We start from the raw sequence: 23,934 nt of genomic DNA on the forward strand, positions 1-23,934 counted from the left end.
CTGCTTTTATATTTACCACGAGATACAAAACGGCCGTTTAAGATGAGAATAACTTTATTAACATAACTTTTGCATATCTTTGATCAATCAGACATTAAAAAATTATTCCAGAGCAAGATATAAATTTGTATGAATAAACGTCTAATTAACGATCCATTATATAACAAAATGTTATGAAAACGTGTTATGAAAACATACAATTAAAATGCGATTTCCAGCAAAATTTCCAGGCATTAATAATTTTCATAAATATAATATTTTCTGGCGGCAACTTCGCACTTATAAAGTAATTTAATATAAAAAAGACATGCTACGATGTTTTTTATTTATAACGAAGTGAAAGACAAAATTTTTAAGCGATAGGACAATTCCTGTTTAAATTTTCAATTTTTCGGATCTGTTTAAGACTAACTTTCTTGAAATTGTAGTAACTGGTTTGAATCTTTTTTTTTTGGAGTGTTTAAAATTGTTATTGAAAAATATTATATTACATTTGCGAGAATTATTGTCTGGAAATTTTTCTGGAAATTGCAATTTGTAATTATTCACTGAGAGAAAGAGTTAAAATAGGTAGTGACAACCAAATATTTCTTATAACGTATTCTTCGATATTTATTTGTTATAAAATAATTTATCTATAATGAAATATACATTTCTATGAAATATGACTACATTTTTCTTATTAATTTGTTTATTTTTTAGGAATAAATTTTTTAATCTAAAATATACATTATTTCCCATAAAAAAATTTAAGTTTTTTTTTCTAATAAATGGTTTATTTAATAAAACGAAATAAATATTTCATTTCTATTTTCTTTTTATTTTTTTCTTTTCATTTCTATTTATTTTTTAGAATAGAGAAATAGAGAATTTTTTTCTGTGGCTGTGCTAACTTTAATCTTGAGTTAGCACAGGCATTATTTTCTCTCAAACGGCTGGAGCAAAAAAATCGGGACTTGAGTAACAAATAGCAATTAAAGAGCACTAAATTTCTGTGTAAGTTTTATTCAATTGTGCTAAAATGTGCCAGATTAATAGACGTTTTTGATTATGTTAATCAGAAAACTTTAAATATGTATATATTTTATGACAACAAAGATTAAGTAGTAAAAAAAATACTTTGTCAAAATTTAGCGAATATTTTCAACATAACATAATTATTAGAATTAAATTATTTAATAAAAATGTCTAAATGCAACTACTGTATAAAATTGATTAAATTTGTTTTAAAATATTCTTTGTTATTCTATGTCTATCTATTAAACTAGCACACAGATATTTCTGCACAATTGAATGTAATTTATATAAAATTAATTGCAACTTTTTTAAATTAATGTAATTATTCTCGATTTTTAGATAGTCTCTCAACTAATTTGCAAGAAAAATCAAGAGTAGAGCAATTAATTAGCAAAAAAGTCAATTAACTTTTATATAAGTCGTATTAAATCCATGAAGTGTGGCTGTAGTTACTTAATAGATATACTATTATCTTATTTGTGTTTTTCTTAACTTACATTTTAAAAATAGTTCTAAGAAAAGAGATAAACACAAGATATATTTGACGCATAAATTGTACCTGTTTGTGTTACGTGTCTGATATTCCGCGTTTCGTGTTTTGCATTATGTTTTGCGCGCTTTCCGTATTGTGTTATGTTGTGAATGGCGTTTTTTTTTTATACTCCATCTAATTTTAATAGAATTTTGTAATGACCATTACCACCAGTGTAGTTTAACTTTGATTTCAAGGTTTATTTTACTTTTTATCTTTTCCTAATTTTTAATCTTAGAAAAAGATAAAGAATGAGTTAAATCGAGATCTAAGATAATCGAATACATATATGGAAATGAATTTTAATGACTAGTATAATGTACTGGTATTGTTACATTATAGTTACGCAGCTTTTTTTATGTAATATCTGCGCAGCAACAGTATTACGATATCGATCTTGATGTTAAGAGAATTCTGCTACTAAAAAATTTTAATGAAATTAATAATTTACAATGTTTTACAAATAAATTTTCTTTCGATCTTTCTTAATATTTAAAATATAATTAAATTATTTAATATAATTATTTTTTAATTATTAACGATATTAATGAATGTTATGTATTGTGATAAAATATATATTAAATTATTTTTTATTTTAACTTTATATAAAAATGCACCCTTATTAATAAATTAATAAATTAAATTATTTTTTATATAAATAGTAATTTTTTTGTATTTTAAATTGATTAAATTTATTAGAAATTTCTCTTGATGATTTAATTAGTTTAATCAGAGAAAGAAAAATCACATAAAAATTTTTTATAAAAAATTTAACATACTGAATAAAGAGTTAATGATTTTTATTCTTCTTCAATCAGTAAATTTCATTAGATTTCATTTGTTATACCAAGATCTCATATTTAAAAATAATATATAAAATTTGAATAATTTAAAATATTTACACTAGAAAACTTTGTTATATTGTAGCAGTTGAACGATATTTGTTTTTTCTAATATATGAGAGTGAACATTCCTAACAGATATGTATATGTATAATTGCGCATATGATTCATATATGTTTATCCCTTTAATCTGTTGCTGGGAGTTGTGTACTGACATCACTGTTTCTAACAATGTCGTAGTCGTGTTTTACGAAGAAATCCCCTAGGACGGAAAACGTCTGTCGGATTCGCGGGAATAGGTAGTTATCGAAGGCCTTGATTTAATTACCTGTAAGTTTGTAAACGTTAGACCGATAAATCGTGTTGATTATTCTTGCATCAGATATGAGTTTTTACGGTGTTCAGTCTTTTGCAACGTGACGTATTATGAAGTTGCAGCAAGAAACTAACCTAAAAGGAACATTCTTGACGTAACATAGTCTGTATTATTGTCACTGATTGCCCACAAAATCTTATTAAACGATGAGCGATGCGTATCAAAGCTCTGCTATTGTTGCTTATCTGCATAGCAGGGAGCAGCATCGTTTTTATCGCCTTCAGCAATCAACGACCTTCCATACAGACTTTAGTAACAGAGACTCACAAACAGTTGCGGAGCTTCCAGGTAAGTACATTATTAGATCTACTTTTTACCATTTATTTTTTCCACGAATCTTACACGCAAGATTTTGCTTTTAGGAAAATTTAAAAGATGTTGAGGAGAAACGTCTAGTAACAGATTCCAAGTACCTTGCATTGCTTGGTCTGGATGGACAAATAACCACCACGCCGATCAGTTTAAAACCTCATAATGTAACGGTTGTGTCGCTCGTAAGGCCTGGAAGCGAGCAATATATTTATGGCTTCGTTAGAAACGTCAGCCACTTTTTGCCAAATAATAGTATTGTAATTTATAGTGTTGGTTTAAATGAAGATTCTTTACAAAATATTAGATTTGCCTGTAATTCTTCGAGATGTAATGTAACTCAGTTTGATTTAAATCCGTTTCCTGCTCATGTCGAAGATGACACACTGCATGTTTATAGACCTTTAGTTATTCAAGTGAGTAATTATTCTGAATATTTATAGATTTTTATGGAAAAACTACTAATCAAATACTGCTTTTATACCATAGACAGCTTTAAATACACTAGGTAGTATAATCTATATGGATTCCAATATACGTCTGAATTCCTCAGACGTTGCAAAATATCTCTGTCCAAAATCTGGAATCTTAACTTGGCCTACAAGGCACGCCATTAGTTCTCTGACGCATCCAAAGATGTATGAATACTTTCATGCCTCTGCTGAAAGCTTCTTTTTTCTCCCACTGATTAGAGCATCACACTTGATAATTAGCAATTTTAAAGATATTAGGGAAAAAGTAATGCTGCCTTGGGTCCAGTGTGCATTAACGAGGGATTGTATCTCCCCTATTGGTAGATATTTTCTTTTACATTCTAATTTACATTGTATAATTTTTAATTTTTATAATGTTTGATATTTCTGTAATTTTTTTTGTTTTAATGAGGAAATGTATATATGTATGTATGTATGTATGTGTGTATGTATATATATATATATATATATATATATATATATATAAAGCAGTTTTTTCCTTAGATGTTAAATTTTTAATTGAATATTTGTAGGTGCGCAATCGGCAGGCTGTAGATTCAACAAGAAGCCACAATATCGATATTCTGGTTGTCACGCATACGACACCTCCGCATTAAATATAGTTTTGGGATTGCATTTTAACTTTGATGATACGTATTATGTACACAAGGAGCGAGAGACGTACTTTAACAAGATTCAGCCCGAGGAGATCACCGAAGAATATCTTATGATCACACGACAAAACAATGCCACCGAGACCAACGTAAAGAATCTTATTCAGGAGGGCTAAATCGTTTTTGATCTCATTTTACTTTAAGTAAAAACGTCGGATAAGCACAACTTAATTTAAGATTGTTAAGCGTTGAATTAAATTATAATAAATAGCGAAATGACCAACAAATTTGAAGTTACGTTTTAAAGGCGTTTTAAATGAATTTAAAACCTGAATCTATTCCTGTCTTGTTTTTTTTTAATTCCTTAATTTTTTTATTCTTTGCGATAATCGAGTAAAATAATGTACTACATATTTGTATTGCAGTCTCATTACATTTATTTATAAGGCACTAAACTGTCTCGACTGACATTTGACACACACATACATAGTTCATACAATTCATGAATCTGTATGCTTTCAAGGACATCAGTAACACTTGTACTTTTTTTTTAACGGCCGACGAGAGCTAATTCAGATCTTGGCGACGAAATTTTTCACAAAATATTTGTCTAGTATACATATATACAAATTAAATAACATTGAATATATATAATTTTTAAATAACAGAAAGAACTTTAAAATTCTTCGAAATACAATTTATTTTACGTCGTAAATAATCGATACTTTATATGGAGATTATCTGTCGCGTTCTATATTTATCAGCTTCTTTTTCCCCTCTTTCATGATTCCGCAACATTTCAATGAAACGCATAAACGTATTAAACGTGATCGTGTTATTACGAGTTCAGTGCAAATATTTAGCAAGTAATAGTTTACACAGTCATTGATTTTTCCTCTTCTTGAAGTCGTTCGATATCAGACTTATTCATGAAGTAATATGAAGGTTGCCGAGATTTCTGAAAATCAAGAAAATTAGCTCTGTTTTGTCAGATAGAAATATATACGTAGGCTTACCAGATCTTTGACGACGCGTTTCGCGCCTGTCTTAATCAATATGTTACTCAAGACCTCCACGGACGGCACGCCCATTGCATAATGAAGTGCCGTTCTCTCCAACTAAAACAAGATTAGTGTTAATATTTTATGTATGTACAATATTTTTTTTAAATTTTTGTTATAAACTTAGTCATAACTCATTAATTATTAATTATGAACCTTAATGCTTTTAAAAAATTTTGATTATTCTCAACGAATATCATAATTTGTAATAATCCCAAGTAAAACACAGAGTGTTCTAAAATGACATTGCAAGGATATATGTCACTGGATAAAAGTATCTTTTATGTATTTATAAGTTACAAATAAAGTTATTACGACAATCTTACAATGTCATTATGATATGTTATCTTTAAATCGGTAGGGAATTGAGCCGATTGTTTTACTTTTTTTTCATTATTTGTGCGTTTTAGTATATTTTTCCAAAGATTCATACATTATCGCCGATGCGTAATGTTTCTGGATACGTTTTTGCGATAAACTTGACGAGCCCTTCATCTTCCCGGAGTACAGCAATATGCAAAGCGCATCGGCCGATCGAATTCTTTCCAACCGCCAGCAATTTTCCACCTCCATTATTTTTACTTAAAAGTTCCCTCGTCCGTTCCTCGTCGCTGGCCCGAATGGCAGCGTGCACTTCTTCGCGTTGATTCTAAAATACATATCAGACGATCACGTTAAAAACTATAACTCACAAAGTAGCGGTATAACATTTCTTATTAATTATACGCAAGCCACATACCACGTAATTAGGAATTGATTGTAGAAATTGGACGGTAGCTTCGTGATCTCTTTGCGCGGCCACGTCGATGATGTTTACTCCGTCGTCTTCGGCGTCCAGAATATGATCGTAGCCCTCGAGCAGAAGCTCTACTAACTTTTCAGTCTCACCTACATATCGGGTTGATATCGTATGGGTTTTCGTAACTTTTATGTAAGCATAGCTAGCACTTTTTTTTTCTTACCTCTTGCCGCAAGATAAACAACGAAGCGGTCAATCTCTTCGACGTTCTCTCGGATATTTGCCTGTTCAGCAACGTCTCTGGCTGTCCGATATAATTCATCCCTAAAACCGACATTGACTAGCGTCTCTAGTAGCAGATGATACAAACCATCCTTCGAATAAGAACGAACTGCTGCGAAGTGGATCATACTTTGCCCATGTTCATCCTTAAAAAAATATCTCTTATTCTTATTTGTTCTTACCTTTATTTATATCATAAGTGATCTTTCAGTACAAGTAAAAATCGTAACGTTAATTCTAAAAAAAATTATATCACGAAATTTAGATTATTATTTGCGTACCCTATTAGGATTGCTAAATGTAGATTCAGGTATGTCTGAATCTGGGCTTCGGGGATAGCCAGCATCATCGTCGAACGTGTTGCCGTTCTCGATATTATTCAAATTTTCTTCTTCGCGATCAGGTATAATGAGAATATCGGATTCCTAAAAATTCGAATGAAGAAAATTAACGTAAATATCAATTGAAGTTAGTTGAATATTAATGCAAAAGCAATGGTGTTCAATTGTGACATTCAATTCTTCTATAATTTATTCATTCCAATCAATTACATACCGGCTCCTTGGTTTTGTTCTTGCTAGCAAAATTGTATAAATATGTCGCGAGATACGTGATTGGATCCTTTGGACGTGCGTTAGCAACTTCCGTTAATCCTTTGATTAAGGGATCACCTAGCGCTGAAGAATAAATAATCTTGTTATATTGATATTTATAAAGATATGGTACAATTACATAATACGAGTCTTACATGATGCTAAGTAATGTCCTTGCTCCGTACGAAATATTGAAATGTCACTATCATCTGTAAAATAAATCCATTAGATTGTCAGATAAATAATACGGAAAATATTATTAAGAGCGTGTTATTTTAATTAAAAAATTGTCAAACTAACAATTAAGTCATAAAATTTCATTTTTAAATACTGGCATGCACATTATTTTTAATTTTAATATTTGTAATTTATTATTTTCTAAAAAATGATTATTGCATTCTTATACGGCATGTGTAAATTTTGATAAAGATTTGAATAAAATCTTAAAAGTAATCTTTTGTTTTTTAAAATCATCCTCTATGTGTATATATGATAGAGGAATTTATTGATGCATTTGTATTGATGCAATAATAATTTTCGGTTCTACCAAAGATATATTTTGAAACGCTGTGTAGTACAACTTGGCAAAAAGTGACAGCAACACGGTAATTAATATACATTTTTTACAATACAAGCTGAATAATCTAATGTGCAAAAACATAGACAAACAACACATAATTGCGTAACATAGTTGATTTGCCTGCAAAAAAAGTGCATTGGTGATTATTTGTATAATATGATGAATAATTATTATCGCACGCAATTCTCAATCAACAGACGTATAAATGTCAACTTTTTATATACATTGTTGTTGATAAAATAATTTTCTACTATATTGAAATAATTTTCAAGTTCTATTTATTTTGTCTTTTATTATAATATATATTTTAAATTGTATAACATTACAAAATAGAATAATAGTAATAAAAATATAAAGTGTACATATATTTTTGTATATATTTATAAAAAATACAATTTGACATTTAGACGCTTATTGGCTCATTTTTTAATTAACAAATTTACATTGCGATGCTTAGAATAAGGGTAAAAGAAAGATACATAGGTATAGGTCCATTTTAGGACGAATAACACTGAGTTGGAAAGACGTGTGCTTCGCCATTTTTATTTTGTGTGAACATCGACTCGTGCATTACATCAAAAAAAGCTATTGAAAAAACTTGAACATTTTTTTAAGCTTGTTGTGCCACCAAGATTGTATTAAGAATTTTGGTATATTCGACTTTACATGAAAAGATAGTATCATGCTTGGAATTATAAATAGAAAATGTATGGATGCACATAAGGAACGAAATACTTTCTGTAATTCTCACACAGTTGTATAATAATTACAAATTTCTAATTTATATTAACGTTTAATTGTACTTTACGTCAACAAAAATTCATGTAAAATCGTTGTTTATACGAAGAATTATACAAAACATTACATTATATAAAAATATTTTTTATAATTTGCCGAATTATCTTAAAAGAATAAAGATTTACAAGGCACGATTGTGAAACGTTGTGCGACAATAGTGTCGTGTATATAATGCTGATCGTTTACTAACCTAATCAGCAATCCTGTGTTCTCGTCGCCGGTTAATCCGATTATAATAGAGCGACTACGATTATGATTTAGCGTAATTTCGCAAGAGAGAGATGCTGGGTGCACGAGAGAAAACAAAATAACGTTCACACATCTTTCCAACGCATTTCCTTCTCTCTATCTCTCTTTCTCGTTCATTATAGTTATAAATATTATTTAAAAAGTTCAGTCTGTGTGTGAAGAGTAATTGACGCTCAAACATTGGCTGATAATTATCACAGAAAATTTCCATGAATAAGCGTAAGTGTTTCTTGTAGAAAGACTTAAGAGAAGGTAAGAACGAAGTTTCAAAAATCGACGATCACTAGTATTGAATAAAGAATCAAGTTATCGCTTAGAATGTCTATAAAGTTGGACATTTTTAGTATTATAATTAAAAACGAAGTTTGTAAAGATTCATTATATGTCGAATAAGAATATCTAGTAAATGATGAATCAGTCGTTTCGCTTCTTAATGTCTAAATATGTCTGAACAGAATTTTTGCTATACAAAATTCTTCAGAATAGATCGATGGTGTTTTTGATCAGTTATTTAAAATTCATAAAAATTACATTCATAGAAATAACGATTATTTTCAATAATTCTCGTGCGACTGTCTTGTCGAATTTGTTTTTGACAAACTATTATTTGCTGTTGATTTTGAAGTAGGCAGAAGATGAATTATAGATCATCCTTAAAAACTTAGAATCTAACGTTATTGTCTCTTGTAATGATCATCGAATGTCATGACCATCGATTCGTTTAGGAATCTTGATTCGTCTTTAGATTCCTCGATGCGTTCGCCCGCTTGCGAAACATGCCGGTAATGAGATTGGCGATCTTCATTGAATTATTTACAGACAATTCCTTCTCCAGCGTGATGACATTGTGCACCGCTCTGGAGAAATCCTGTAGGGTTTGCAGTTCGGTAATGCTCAGCGATTGTTGATTACCGACCCTCACCATGTCGTTCTTCACGGTGTCGCGTACGTTCAGACCACGCACCACGCATAGGTGTCGCAAATTCTCAGGCGTTTTTGAAAGTTCAGGAAATCGTATGATCAGGCAAAATCTGATGGTGTTGCCGAGGGTTTGCGGGCGTGCGGTCAAGAAACCTAACTTCTGATCTCGTTTAAACTTCAGTCGCTGGTCAAATATCATCATCAGTTTAGCTACTCTGACGTAAGCACGACCCAACAGTCCTGGACGGTTCTCGTTAGTACGACAGACGATTCTCAAATGGTCCTGGACGTTTACCCAAGCGGCAAGATCGCCAGTGGTGGTGACGTATACACCGCGTCCGTAGGGCCAATGTTTGCCATGAAGACGTCGGTCATCGTTTAATTCGAACTCTGTGATCGGTAACAGTAGTCCAGCTGCCGCCAGTTGCGCCCGTATTCGGCTGGGTTGTTCGAGAATTTCGTTGAGTGTGAAATACGTGCCGGCCTCGTCCTCGCTGCTGCCTTCCGCCATTAGGTCAGTTATTTCTGGACTCATTAATTGATTGGTAATTTCCCTCTCAACCTCTTCCAGTTGATTGACTGTCAGAGTCAACGGTAGACTATAATTGGTTAGATTCCGAGTGCACTCTAAAATACCGGCTTGAACATATTTGGTGGTCGGGTCTAGATCGTATTGTTCGATCGCGGTGATGATCATTTCATCCGGCAGAACCTCCTCGCCTTCCTCGCTTTCGACACTAAAGAAACGTGGTGACGGATGATCGGGTAGGTCGCCGCTCGCTGTTACACCATGTACCTCCCGAATGAAAGGATCGAAGAACTCCGTAAAGACGACATAACTCTCGAAGTCGGGCGCAACCACCCCGTAACCGTGATCTTCGTCCGCAACGATGCTGACGTTTGAGTAGGCGCTGTTAGTCTTGCTCCCGTTGCCCGTGATGGTACCGTATTTTTTCAGAGTAGGCCAGATCACATCAAAAAGATTGTGGTCCATGCGAGTCACACGGTGCTTGAGCAAATCGAATACGGGCCGTTGCAGACAACGAGCGACTAGTGTACCGGCGTTCGGGGTCTTCGGTATCGATGATCGTCGGTTGCCCGCCAGCAATCGGAAACATCGTTCTAGGGTAGCCAGGATTTCAGGCTCGCTTACATCTCGTCGAGCTGAGTAGACATCACCTCCAGGTACTGTAGATCTCGGCAGAGTTAGCAGCAGCGACGATTGAAAGAATAGCCGGGTTAACAACCATCGGCGTTAGAGATATGGAGAGAGTTGATGAGAAAAAACGAATAAGCAAATTTCGCGGTAACATTAGTGACAATTATCAAAGAGCGAATATTAGAAAATTGAACTTCAAATGGAATATTCTATTTAAAGCAGCGTATGAGAAGGTGAAATTGATTTGTTTTACAATTTGTGACAGTGATCTTTTACATACTTAAAATCTTAAAAAGTTTAAAGTTTTGTAAAGAATAATTATTGCAAGATCAAGAAAATTTCACGTTTTCAATGCGACTATGGAACTTAACAATTAAAATTCTATTTTCTTAATGTTGCAATAAAATTATAAAACTTTCTAATGCAAATTATTGAATTTAAGTAAAAATCTGTGGATTATATTTAATGAATTTATATTTCACATCTTAACTCGATCAACGCGTTGAAATGTTAAGTGTTGATTTGATTACATACTATTATTAAAATAATTGAGCAAAACGCCAAATCAATCCACAAAATTAAGTAAAAATTAGTAAAAGAAAAAAACTTGTGCTTTGAATAAGTATTTCAATTAGGATTCTTACAATTTGAGAATAATTGAGGGATGATCTCATTGCGCTTGTGTAAAAAAATATGTTAATTGATCGTATGTGAAATAGAATAGTACAAAATAATTAGTTTTTTATAAAAACCAAACAAGAGAGTTCAAAAAATCAAATTTTTAAACAGCAAACAAAAAAATTATTTTTAAATCCTTAAAATTATTTGTGAAAACAATTTAAGCTTTAATTAATATTTTTAAAAGAACTTTCTGAACTTGTTTAGTTCTTGCAAGAATTTAATGTTTATAGAATAAATAGAATATTATTATTCTATTTATTCTATAATATTATATGTTTATAACATTTTTATAACATTCTTAAGAATTTAATTCTTTTATAACGTCTTTTAAATAAGATGAAAGTAAAGGTGAACAAGGAAATATTATAATATTTAAAGAAGAGATTGCGTACGTTTTATTCCTGTCGGAAAGGTAATGAACTAGTTTCATTTTCGTATATAGAATAGCAAATGTTAAATATATATATTTTTTCCATTTTCTATGTTGTTTTTGCCGGAACAAAATTATTTGCGATATCACGTTACTGATAGAGAACGATTTGGCGCCATAACTCAGATTTATAAAATAACGTACTTATTTGTTTTTTTTAGAAATCTCAGTTGAATTAATAACGTTGTTTTGTGTGCGACCGGGAAACAGTCAATGTTTTCTCGGAATCGCGATACATAGTGAATACTCGTGCCAAGTGCGATATTGTCGAAAATCTTTAGGAGATTTCAACTTGAATCAGAATCATCTCTTTGAACACAAAACATGAAAAGTGATATCGCGACAGGTGCCTGGACGATTTATGTCGCGTTTTTTTAATAAGTATATTGCTAATGTGTGTGGTGCATTATAATATCTCAAATTAAGAAATACCTTTATCCGTCAACATTTCGTCGGCGATTCTCGCGCTAGCTCCGAAATTGCGAAGAAGCTTTTTGTGTGATAGATCGCTTTGATTTTGCTTGTAATAGTCTGCCTTTTGTCCGAACTACGTGACAAAAGATAAGATTTTATGGACACTTTATTTACAATAGAATAGTTGATTTGTAAGCATGTTGCGTATATTTTTAGTATTAATTCTCTATTTCTGTATCACTGAGTGAATTTGAAATTTCTTTTAAATAATATGTATTTAATCAGAGAGTGCAAAAATTTCATTTGACTCTTCGTGATCACGGAATGATAATAATAATATATGATAATAATAAAAATCGCAATAAAATGTTATAGCACTCACATTATCCAGTACTAAAGGATTGGCACCCAGGTGTAATAAAAGATTATAGTAATGACCGTTGTCTGCGAGCGTCGCGGCGTAGTGCAATGGAGTGCGTCCGTCGAGATCGATCGCATTGGCGGTTTCTGGAAACCTTCCTGCCAGATACCTAAATCAAATATAAAATATTCAATCGCGAATAGCATGGGTTTATAGTGTCGGTTTATAGTCTATCATTCGAACAAAAGTCTATCGTGATTATAGTCGGAGTAAATCATGAGCTAATATCAATAGCGATCAATTGATGTAACTATTTTAACAGTTATATATAGATGACGCTAATAGTGCTTATATCTCCTTTATTAGAACAGGACTGTTAAAAGTTACAGATATAGACATAAATGAAAAAGAAATTATGAAATTTTGTTATTATTCGGCGCGCAAGCACAAGTTATATAAATATATCTATGTACATTACATAAAAATACGTTAATACCTGATGATAGCGGTATTTCCGAAAACAACGGCGACGTGTAATGGCGTTGCGCCATGAGGTGACGACTCGTCTCGCGCCACCGCGAATTTGCGCCGATCCAGTGCACTTTGTAAGTCGCGAAGGTTTCCCTCTCGCGCTGCTATGTGCACAGCATGGATTTTTCCCTAATATTACAGAACGATATATTTTATATAAATGTACCTATGTGCTACTTTTGCGTTCTGTTAATTGACCAACAATGATTATACATATAAGTACCATATAAGCCGGAACGTTGTCGATGAAAGCCTGGAGTTCAGGATTTCCGGACTGTCGTCCGACCAATCGTCGCCCTTCACCATTAAGAACAAGAGCTGCTAATTGTTCCATATTGCCGCTATCCATTAAGCTTTCCACGTCTAGATCACGGGCCATGCTACCCTCAGTCAACTCTACTTCCGCGGGCTCCTCATGCTCGCCGACAATGACCTGCTGTCATATTCACGTACAAAATCATGCGCGCGGCTAGGGGACACATAGACGATCGATAGGAGATATTAATCGCATGTGGGAATCCCACATGTGAATCGATCGTGTGTCTCTTGTCACGCCTACTCTACATATGTGTGTATAGCACTCAGGGTGTAAAAAAAAAGTCTTCTGATAATTCTTGTTAATTACTTGAGTTTTACAAAACAAACTTTTATATAAGGAATTGTAAAAAGTTCTTCATTTTGTTGAAGGGAGTGAACTGCAAACCTTTTCTTAATTTAAAAATTGTTATTATTGAACGTAATTACTTAATAGTTACATTACATGTCATACATAATTATTACATAATGTCATAATTCCAGGGGCGGACATAGATTGAGATATCCCGGCTTCTTCTTTGTATTATACAAGGCGCAGTGCAGTGATCATGACAATTTTATTCAGACAATACCTGCTCCTCGTCTTGTGTAGGATCATCAACTCCGGAATCGCCGGTGCTAGGCTCGTTTCTTTCTTCATTGGTTTTCTCGATCTTCGGGGATGCCTCATAAATGTCGTCCTCATCAACCGCGGTTTCAGGCCCATCTTCCTCGTCTTTCGCGACAGACCCAGTTACCACATCATCGTCTGATGACGCCTTCTCTTCTTGCTCCTCTTCGTTCTCATTTGCGGTTTCTTCTTCATTATTTTCTACAGCCTCATTTTCGTCTCCTCCCTCGTTGGTTCCTTCATTTTCATCTGCATTTTGTACTTCCTCTTCGTTTTGTATTTCCTCTCCATTCGGAGTCTCGGCCTCTTCGTTCTCTTGTTGTTCATCATCAGTTCTCTATTCCACCAAATCTTCCATATATAATCCATCATAATATTGACCTGGAATACGAACTGGAAGCTCCCCCCCCCCTCACATCGAAAGAAAAAAAAAAGAAAAAATCTATACATTAGACTACTCATTCCAACTCATTACAACAATACATTTTGACCGGGATGCCATTCTATGTCCGATTACAAGTGATTTGATGGTGCACTAAAATAATTATTAATCAATACAAACGTGTATTATACAGTAATAAATATATCGAATCCAAGCTTAGGCAGGCAGAGTATCGTGCGTATAAACGACGATGACAAATATACCTTCTCATTCGAATCCTTCATCGTGGATTCGGCGCTACCGAAAGCGCTGTCGTTACTGCTAACTTTCTTCATGCCTCGCCTAATGGCTTGTCCTACCTCTAAGATTTTCCAGTCCCAACTTTTTGGATAAGTATCGGAAACTCGAGGCGCATCCGGTATCATCGCTAAATTTGACAGGTCTACGTCCGAAGGACGATTCTTGTAGAACGCAGGCGCCTTTTGTCTCTGAGTAGCAGCAAGATTTAAAGGATATTATATACATCAACATGTGTTTTCTCAATTAATTATTTTCTTTTAATTACAAATAACCGGCTACTTACGTTATCCAATTTACTCTCATCGGCACCGTGTTCCGTTAGTAAATTGTACATAACGCCGTCATCCTTAAGTGCAGCTGCATAATGCAGCGGAGTCTTTCCTTCGTTGTCCTGAGCCGATACCGTTGCGGGACATCTTTCGAGGATTTCACGCGCGATGTCCGTATATCCCAAACCAGCAGCCTTACGATGAAAAAGATAAAAGGGATTTTTCTTGTTTCAACTTATAACAGTTGAAAAACTTATTGCACAATTATCGAGAGAGTTTACCTTATGTAGGGAATTTAAACCATTGCCGTCCTTGCCGCACAAAACAATAGGCGAAATAGGCTCGTCCAATTTCTTCTTGAAACCCTCCAAATCGTTATTAATGACTATCGCGTGGATCTCCTTTATTGTGCTCTATTGAACCCATAATAACTCCATTTAATAATTTTTTAGTTATCACGATGTGTGTCTTTAGTTTTATAAATAATTAAATAATTTGAAAATTATATGTAATCATTATATTGTCTAATAGTGTACCATAATAAATGGCACGGCCTCTAGAAATTTTCTTATCCGCGGATTATTGCTGGTTTCGCATCGAAGTTTAGATCCATGTCCCTCCCACAGCACCTGCTGCAATTTTCCAATGTCCTTGTTGTGGATCCATATTCTGATATTGGAGGGCTTGAAATCCATACCTGAGCATAAAGTGAGAGTTATTACTTACTGTTAGATAATACTGTTAGATAATATTGGTATAACTTTGTTCGTACCAAAGAATATGAAGTGGCTGCATTTGTATTTTATGATAATAAAGTCAATAAAAATATAAAAAGCTTCGATGTCGATTTGACAATCAAATCAATTACAAAATATAAATATAAGGCAGTAACAATCATGCCACTCTTATAACGATTTTTAATAATTACTTGATTTTTCTTAGATGTAGCTGTATTAAATTAATTTTTATTTGAATGATTGAACGTAAACAGAGAATAAAATTAGCAGTCATTTACAATCGTCGCGGAAACATTACAATATAAGATAGCTTGATCGTCATTTATGATTATTGTATTTAAATAATGTTTTTAGTATTTGTAAATGGTATGGCTCATTTACAAATACTATTATCAAGATATTAGATATTTGAAATTCTTGAGACGCACAAAAAATTTATATTCTTGGATAAATATTAGATGCCGGAATAATTCCACTAGTATCACGTGCTCTTTATGAACAAGGAAATCTCGCAGGAAATTCTGTTAAAATATCACATGTATGTTATTTATTTCGGGGAGAGAAACATTAAAAACATTAGAAAGATAAGATTGGAGATCTTAAAAACTGATGATATTCTCAATACAAATTTGTTTAATTCAAATCTAATTTTATTGCAATATTCAGTTTCTTAAAAATAGTCACGTTATACTTGTATCAAAGATTGCGTAATTTAAATGTGAAAGTTGATAGTCGGTAAACGTATTTTTCCACAAATACATCTGAAATAGTTCTACTCGCCATATTCAAGAATACCTATTGTTAAAAATAAATTCGAAGTAGTTTGGTTCGATGTATCGTTGCGCGCCTTCGACAATAGTTGCATGCACGCTACATTTAATATTTTATATCGTCTTGAATACGTGGATGGCAATTACCGGTTAATGAATTTTCCAGGAGGTGGAGCAGTGTACGGAGTTTGTCATATTACTGATGTGAGCTGCGCATATAATGCATATAGATATTATGTTACTCGATAAGGCTTGTACATTACGCTACCTGTGCCTGTTTACAACTCTTTACCTGTCACGCCTCGGTGTGTCTAATAAATTATTGTTGCCGCGATGGTTCGTAAAATTACAAACACGCGAGATTTCTTAAGGATTGAACGCGAGTAAATATATGTTAAAAAAGAATCTAATTTTTGTGATACAGTAAACGGAAAAAATGATTTTGTTAAAGTATCTAAAAATTTTAACTAAATATAGATCTGAAAACAATTTTATTGGATCATCAAAATAGTTTAGAACGCTCGAACTGTTTGTTAGAATAATGAAAATTTTTTTAGCATTATTATGCTTGAATATCCTTTATGATTATTTTGTATATATACTTAAATTTATAGATAAATTTATAGATTTAACAAAAATAATTTTCTCCATACAATGATTTAATGAACAATTTTTTATTGTGTAAGGCAACAAATCTCTAATTTTATAATAAAAGAAAGACTAATTATATCTGCTGAATTATTTTTATTACATGAAAATGTAATGTTAATTATAGATAAAAGTCTTTTTTAAATTTGTTGTTCAAATGATATGAACAATTTATTTATACGTATCATGCATAAATAATTTAGCAAAAATTTCTTATGTACAAGCACATAGAATGCAAAGAAGATTGTTGGAAAGTGTTTACAGAAAATTGCTTTGACTTCAATCCTCAAGCGTAATTGCTAGCATGGCGGTACGATCGAAGAATGGAAGATGAGTTCTTATCATTGGTGAAATTAGAACTCGGCCGTTGTTACAACGATAGGTCGATTCACGACCTATTTACGTATACGAAGTCATTTAACGAGCGGAAAACTCGTTTCCATGTAATTATCTCTTACATAGCAATTTATTACAATTTATTCTCTTGCGTTAGCGTGATGAATATTTAAAAAAGACGTAAGATGAGTAAATAAATTTCCACATTTCATCAAGTTGTTTATTTGCGACCCAACAATACGGTTTGCTCTTTCATTTAGATTTTATAATTCGTACGTATAATTCGGCGTGAGCACGATAATTTTTCGTTTTGGTCATGTCTTTGTATCGAACGCCGCAGTTAGCCTTGCCTTACGAATTTATGTGCTATCGATTCTTCACGGTCATTAGAAACGGATATGTAGGGTATAAGACGAAGAATCTATATCCATGAATGTAGGAAACAGGCGAAAAACGCTATAGCATTCCGCCGGTCGCAAGGCTGCCTGTCGAATCGTTCGCGATGTTTCCTCGAAATTGTTTTAATGACTTGCTGGTGAACTAGCGAGATTAATGTAATATTTAAACGTGCTTATCTACGATACTGAATGTAAGAAGAGTGAGAACGTGCTATGTATATAATTTAGCAATACACAAGACATCGTAAAAGAAAACTTTTGATTCTTAGAAAAGGAGCTCGTATACATATATATCTTACGCAACGTATAGAGAAAAGAGAAACATCATATAATTCATTATCAGGAATATAATTTTTTCTTTACATCGTGAATATAATTAACATATTTATTTTCTGAAATGAGAATAACGATTACTTACTATCCTTTCCGGTACTTTTCCTTCGTCGAGTTGTCATCTCTATTTCTGGTAATTCAATCTCCGTAGAGTGTTCCAGGTAATAAGAGGCCGGATTTCCTCTCTTGTCGCAAATACTAGCGTCACATCCGCCTTCTATAAGAAGATCCCAAATCGAATCGGGATCTTTACACACAGAGCAGTAATGCAAAGCTGTTCGTCCCTCCTAAACATAATAAAGGATGTATATTACTGTCTAATCATGGAAATGCATTTGGAATTTTCAAGATTTGTAAAAATATTGAAAGGTAAAAATATCGAACGAAAATATATGCCAGGGTGCTAATATGCGCTGGATCAGAATTGTTTCATTTCGTGCATTTGTGTCCGTTTCATTTCGTGTATGTGTCCGTTAGTGTAAGTTGATGGCTGCAGGCGAGGAAAGAACAGGTGGTTTACACTTCGTTATTATCGACAGCGTCACGCGATGCGGGACAAACGTTGCTAGGAAGAACGTTCTGTTCGATTATTCAGAAGGATCTTCTCGAACGAGTTGACAAACGTTTACGTCGCGACACGATTCGGCACGTCGTGAAAATAGGCCTCGAAAACCTTGTGAACTATAGAAGTTAGCCGATCGAAGTTAACTCGTTAAGGCCTGTATCAATTAGGAAGGCGGAACAAAGCCATTTAAATAAGAGAAGTTTATTGAATTAGTTTTACAGTTACGACAACGGCAAACATTAAGCAAGTTTTTTTATTATTATTAATTTTTTAAAAGAAACCGATTGAATGTAAAATTTCTTGTAATATATATAACTTCTTTTACGGCTTAGAGATAGCAATATTGGGAGAAATAACGCACCCTATCTTTCTGTTGTGGCGCGATAGGATAATTTTCTATAAGCCAAGCGGCGATCTCGGGTTGATCGTAATAGACTGCTTTGTGTAACAAGGGTACCCCACATGAATCCTTCGCAATCGCCAGCTTCTTCTTTGACTCTTCGGATATTATCTTCTGCGTTTCAGCTAACGAGCCGCGCGCAACAGCATCGTGCACTTGAGAAATCTTCGTCTAAAACCAAACAATTGATTCTTATCAATGCTTTCACTTTTTTAATAAAATTTTTTTAACCTGAAAGTAACCTTTCAGAGTTGGTAGAGTTTAGTGGCTCAAAAAATCTGTTTATGTTCATGGTGAACTTACGTATAATTCATGGTGAACTATACTTACCAAATAATTCGGGAGTCCCTTCAGGAAGACACGAGTTCTAAGATCCTGCGAGTTTTCGCCTATCAGACGCGCGCCCCGGCCCTCTAACACGACATTTTCGAGCTTTTCAAGTTCGCCACGTTGCAACCAATGTTTTACGGCTGAATGCATTTGAGCCTCTGCAACAGAATGACAATCCCAAAATTTAGAAGGTGAATATAAAATATGAATATAAAATTATGAATATAAAAAATTAATTATGAAAATTATGAATATAATTATGACGTAGTTTGTTAATTTGTAAACGACATTAATTTGTAAAAGTAACATATAATAATTCTTCTAGACATTTTACTTCCATTTTTAAATATATGTTACTGCATTTGATAGCAGAAATGAACACAAGAACTTTTTAATGTGTTTTACAGTTTATAAGAGATCCGCAAACAAATTTGGCAAATATCTCGTCGTTGGCTTTTCTTCATTCATTTGCATGTTCCGCAGCATTCAAACGTATTTTCGTTTGCATATTCATAGTGTTTTATAGATGATTGGCGGGTCAGGATATAATAGGGATATTCATGACACGCGAGATGCGATATTAGTCGAAAGCGCGCATAAAGATGTTACAATATGTAGCTAGAAAGCTCCAATATATAATCTTTGATTGAAAGTTTATGTTCTGATAGATTTTTTTCAATTATATTCAAGCATAATTGTACGAACTTCCCGCTGTACCACAAAAGATAACATTATACTGCAATGCGGTTTTGGCAATTATGGTCGCGGTAGTGATTTCATTATTTACTACGTTCCGGATCTCTTCAGCTATTCACTCTGCCATAAATGTTATGATTAATTCGGGACACGACTAAAAACTAACACGACTAAACTTTTCCTCTTGCAAAAGCAATCGGTAAATCCCCTGTTTCTATCTATTCAATGCTAATGCAAATGAAATTCAATAGAACGTACACATGTCTGAGATTGTATCATCATGATTTATGTGCTTATATTTTTGTATGTTTATAAACATATTTATCTATTAAATACTTTTTCAATTACATGCGTTTTCATCATTCTAAGAATTTATCATTGATAAACAATTTCTACTCTTTTCAACAAATACAATGTATTCTTAGATATGAGTGAACAGATTTTTTAGCAATCTGTACAATTGCATTTCATATAATTGTACATAATATAATAATTTCAAGCGTATTATGTGATTATACAATAAAAGTTAGATTTATAAATTTTTTAAATTTAATTACAACTGATAAGTAATTCATACCAGCGCGATTACTGCCACTTGAAAAGGACCTAAAGTCAAAACGCGTAACTTTTCAAGTTTACGCTTAATAAATAACTTTGCCAGTTGAGCACTCAACTAATTAAAATTACTTATTTTTGTAAGTTATTACTGACAATATTAAAGATTCTATATTGTTGATTACAACTCAAATTTATTTCATGAAATATGGCTTGCAATTTGCATTTGTAGAATAGTAAATCAAAATTTTTACTAATGATTTTATGTGTGAGTTTCCGAAACAAATTCTACGTATTTTTATATAAAGACATGATAATTATCTATATTAAATAATGTTATGTGATACCCTTAATACAAAATATTTGTGCATTTATTTTTTATTTAAATCTAAATAGAGTGAGTGGATAAAAACAATTTAAACTGTGCTTTTAAATTCATTTTAATTGCAAATGTCGCAGTAGCAATGCATGCTATGATTTTGCAATTATACCAATTATGGTTTACACGAAGTATAACATTAAATAAAAATAAAAGTAAATAAAAATATTTTGCAAACTTTTGCTAGTCAAAAAAGTTGACATGCTTTCCTCCATATGTATCTAAATATAGAAATTGAATTAAGCTGAGAAGATAGATTCGACATATTATAATAAGCTCTTAATGAATAATGTTGGAACTTTTACATATTTGCACCAAAGCATATGTGAAGAAGACATTTCTTGTTTAAAAGAATTGATTATGCGAATAAAAAAAAATAAAACTCAAATCTAATCCGCAGTGCTTTATTCGTACAGTGCATCGAAGGAAAAATAGTACCTGATCAGTTCTGATTTGTTTCGGCTCTGTGATTACCATTTTGATCAAATCACGGATTGCACGGGTCGAATACGTGTGGCAGCGCGTTCTAAAAAGATTCGATACAAATCGACGTCGCGACGCTGCGACACGAGGAAGCGTCGCGCGTCGAATGAAGTCGACGCTCGGCGTCACGACGCCACCTGTGCGAACCTGCGTTTTCTACGAACGGAAACCCTATTGTTTCCTAGAGGGTTTTTTTTAGAAAGAGAAACTCTCTTGTATTCCTCGTGTCCAGTTCGGGTGAATGAATAGGGAATGAAGGCCGATTAAGAATTCATATTAAAACTGCATTGACAGTTGTTGTTGATTTCTTCCGGCAGAATTGCATTCTTCTATCCGATACTGCCTTTGATTATTTCATAAAATGGAATAAGTGATGCACTGCGTGTTTATTTTTCTCGGCTGTATCAATAAGTGTGACTACGTCACACTAACAGATAAATTATGTTCTAATCATAAAAGCATTGTCGTAAAAAACTTGTGGGAATTTTATAAAATAAGATCTTTCAAATAGATCTTCACTCGTACAATAGCGTCCTAGCAATCGATATTTCTCTTTCGTCAGTTAATAAATAGCAAAAAAAATAGTGGCTAGATTCAGAGAAAGGTAAATAATTACTAATATCAAAATGCTATATCACAAACGTGGTTTACAAAATTAGTTTAATTTACCTTTCATGCGATAAGCTGTTAATCAAATAGAGTAATCCCATTGTATATAGATGATAAACACGCACTAACATTATTAAAATTGAACAAGGTCAAGGGAGAATAAACTAGATATTTTTTTCACGGAAATACGCGTCAATATATAATTACGGCTAAATGAAACTAAACTTGCGATATTGAATAATATAATAGTAATTCATATTGTAGTGTCTAATGTGATGAAATAATGCAGAAACAAATTCATTATGAAATGTGTGTTCTTTATTAATTGAGCAACGTTTGTTTGATACGAAAATAACTTTAGTCAATATCTTCGTGAAAGAAAACTTTCACGGGATGACTTTTATCTCTCATTCATCAGCGCTGTCGCAATAACCCTGAGTTAACAGAGTGGTCGCCTAAGAAAACTACTAATGATCGAGCTATTATATTTCGTCGCTCGATATTTCCTATCTATTTCTTCGTTTTTACATCTTACGTTCCATTCTTTTCCATTCTTACGTATTTGTTCTTATATCACAATGCTGCAATCGATGTTAGTAGGTACGGTGCAATGACACATTGATCATGCTACGGCTTATGGATGCCTCCGTGTCGGATAAACTCTTCAACTGTCTTTTGCTGAACTTTTTTGCTTGTTGAAACATATAATTATATAAAAGAAAAAGCTAATTTAAAAATAAAAGACTAATGTGAGGTGAAATCAGTGTATTAGCTAATATCTTCATCTATCTGCAATCTGGATCTTTTTTGGCACAAGCAAAATTTCTTTGTTAAATTTCCCCGAAATAAAGGAAATTTCGATTAAATAATTTTAACATTTAAAGTTAAAAACTACGTAACTATGTAATAGAGATGTTGAAAAGTAAGCTTAAATTTTTTCACATTTTTTGAAAGTGTAGTACACTAAAAAAACTCGGACTGGATAAAAAAGACTCAGTTTGCAGATAGGGAGAGTAAAAACATATATAATTGTAAACGGAAAATTAATTAAGAGTCAAATAAATACTTTTAAATAAAATTTGTAGTGATTAAACAAATAAACACAAAATTATATTATACACTAATGTAAGTATTGCTTACATAATTCTGTGAAATAAAATTACCTTTTTTGTAACTCTACGAAGATATAAGATAATATCGAAGTCGTCTTTATAATATCGCGGATAGATATATCGCCTGGGGTACTATTTAATGAGGAACCCCATTCTTAACATAGAACGTCGATGATTAATAGTATCCTGTTTAATTCATCACTGTATCAAGAAAATGTTTTCCTGATTTAGCGTATTACGTAAAGCTTTTTTTTCTCGAAACGGAATAAAACGCGTTTGAAAGCTACGAGCCACTTTATAAGACTGACGATGCATCGTTTTCCACGTGTCCTCTTCACCTAAGTTCTATATTATTTACGAATGGTATAGCTGGAAAGTAGCTTTGGTGCTATAATGCCGTCATAGAAGCGACAATCAAACTTTCTAATGGTCAATCTGAATAGCCGAACATTTACTGTTCCGCAAGCAAAAACTCGTGAAAAAACTGACCTGCACATGCATAAATATATTTTTATAAAATATTCAAGAAATATAAAGTCATTAGATGTATTGATAAAATAATCTGTAGTTCATAATGTATGTACACTGAGAGAACTGTTTGAAAATAAAATTTGGCTGATGTGTAATAGAATATAATGAAATAATATTGTTGTGTTAATTGAAAAGTTTAATTGTCCAATCAAAATATTTTTAAGACGACAAAATTTCATAATTAACACAACGGCATTATTTTATTATTTACATC

At 32.7% G+C, this 23,934-nt stretch overlaps 2 protein-coding genes across 3 annotated transcripts; one reads left to right on the forward strand and one right to left on the reverse strand.

Moving 5' to 3' along the window:
• Nucleotides 1-2,557: 2,557 nt before the first annotated feature.
• On the forward strand, nucleotides 2,558-4,457 carry LOC105835679. 2 transcript variants are annotated; one of them, XM_012679164.3, is made up of 5 exons: nucleotides 2,558-2,690; nucleotides 2,774-3,055; nucleotides 3,130-3,492; nucleotides 3,566-3,869; nucleotides 4,083-4,457. In XM_012679164.3, exons 2-5 carry the CDS (start codon nucleotides 2,921-2,923, stop codon nucleotides 4,337-4,339), a joined length of 1,059 nt encoding a protein of 352 aa, XP_012534618.1. In that variant the 5' UTR covers nucleotides 2,558-2,690; nucleotides 2,774-2,920; the 3' UTR covers nucleotides 4,340-4,457. The 2 variants fall into 2 exon arrangements, with proteins under 2 accessions (XP_012534618.1, XP_012534619.1); XM_012679165.3 differs by having other exon boundaries at nucleotides 2,575-2,721; nucleotides 2,824-3,055.
• Nucleotides 4,458-4,579: 122 nt separating this feature from the next.
• Nucleotides 4,580-23,817, reverse strand: LOC105835678. The gene is made up of 22 exons (XM_028194089.2): nucleotides 23,241-23,817; nucleotides 19,356-19,513; nucleotides 18,987-19,196; nucleotides 18,146-18,347; nucleotides 15,375-15,535; nucleotides 15,120-15,251; nucleotides 14,853-15,032; nucleotides 14,533-14,757; nucleotides 13,850-14,224; nucleotides 13,186-13,398; nucleotides 12,928-13,091; nucleotides 12,453-12,600; nucleotides 12,089-12,203; nucleotides 9,246-10,574; nucleotides 6,994-7,047; nucleotides 6,801-6,922; nucleotides 6,527-6,670; nucleotides 6,187-6,391; nucleotides 5,964-6,112; nucleotides 5,658-5,873; nucleotides 5,180-5,281; nucleotides 4,580-5,121 (listed from the first exon to the last, which is right to left on the reverse strand). The coding sequence occupies exons 2-22, from the start codon at nucleotides 19,503-19,505 to the stop codon at nucleotides 5,038-5,040; spliced, it is 4,680 nt and encodes a 1,559-aa protein (XP_028049890.2). The 5' UTR covers nucleotides 19,506-19,513; nucleotides 23,241-23,817; the 3' UTR covers nucleotides 4,580-5,037.
• Nucleotides 23,818-23,934: the final 117 nt, after the last annotated feature.

The sequence above is a fragment of the Monomorium pharaonis genome, chromosome 2 (assembly GCF_013373865.1).
Source record: "Monomorium pharaonis isolate MP-MQ-018 chromosome 2, ASM1337386v2, whole genome shotgun sequence".
NCBI classification, from domain to species: domain Eukaryota; kingdom Metazoa; phylum Arthropoda; class Insecta; order Hymenoptera; family Formicidae; genus Monomorium; species Monomorium pharaonis.

Coding starts and splice junctions, on each gene's coding strand:
- LOC105835679 (XM_012679164.3), top strand. CDS start 2,921: ATGCGTATCAAAGCTCTGCTATTGTTGCTTATCTGCATAGCAGGGAGC. Junction 3,493..3,565: donor ATAGACCTTTAGTTATTCAA/GTGAGTAATTAT, acceptor TTTATACCATAG/ACAGCTTTAAATACACTAGG. Junction 3,870..4,082: donor GGATTGTATCTCCCCTATTG/GTAGATATTTTC, acceptor GAATATTTGTAG/GTGCGCAATCGGCAGGCTGT.
- LOC105835678 (XM_028194089.2), bottom strand. CDS start 19,505: ATGCATTCAGCCGTAAAACATTGGTTGCAACGTGGCGAACTTGAAAAG. Junction 12,204..12,452: donor ATCCTTTAGTACTGGATAAT/GTGAGTGCTATA, acceptor TTTGTCACGTAG/TTCGGACAAAAGGCAGACTA. Junction 6,923..6,993: donor AGGACATTACTTAGCATCAT/GTAAGACTCGTA, acceptor TTTATTCTTCAG/CGCTAGGTGATCCCTTAATC.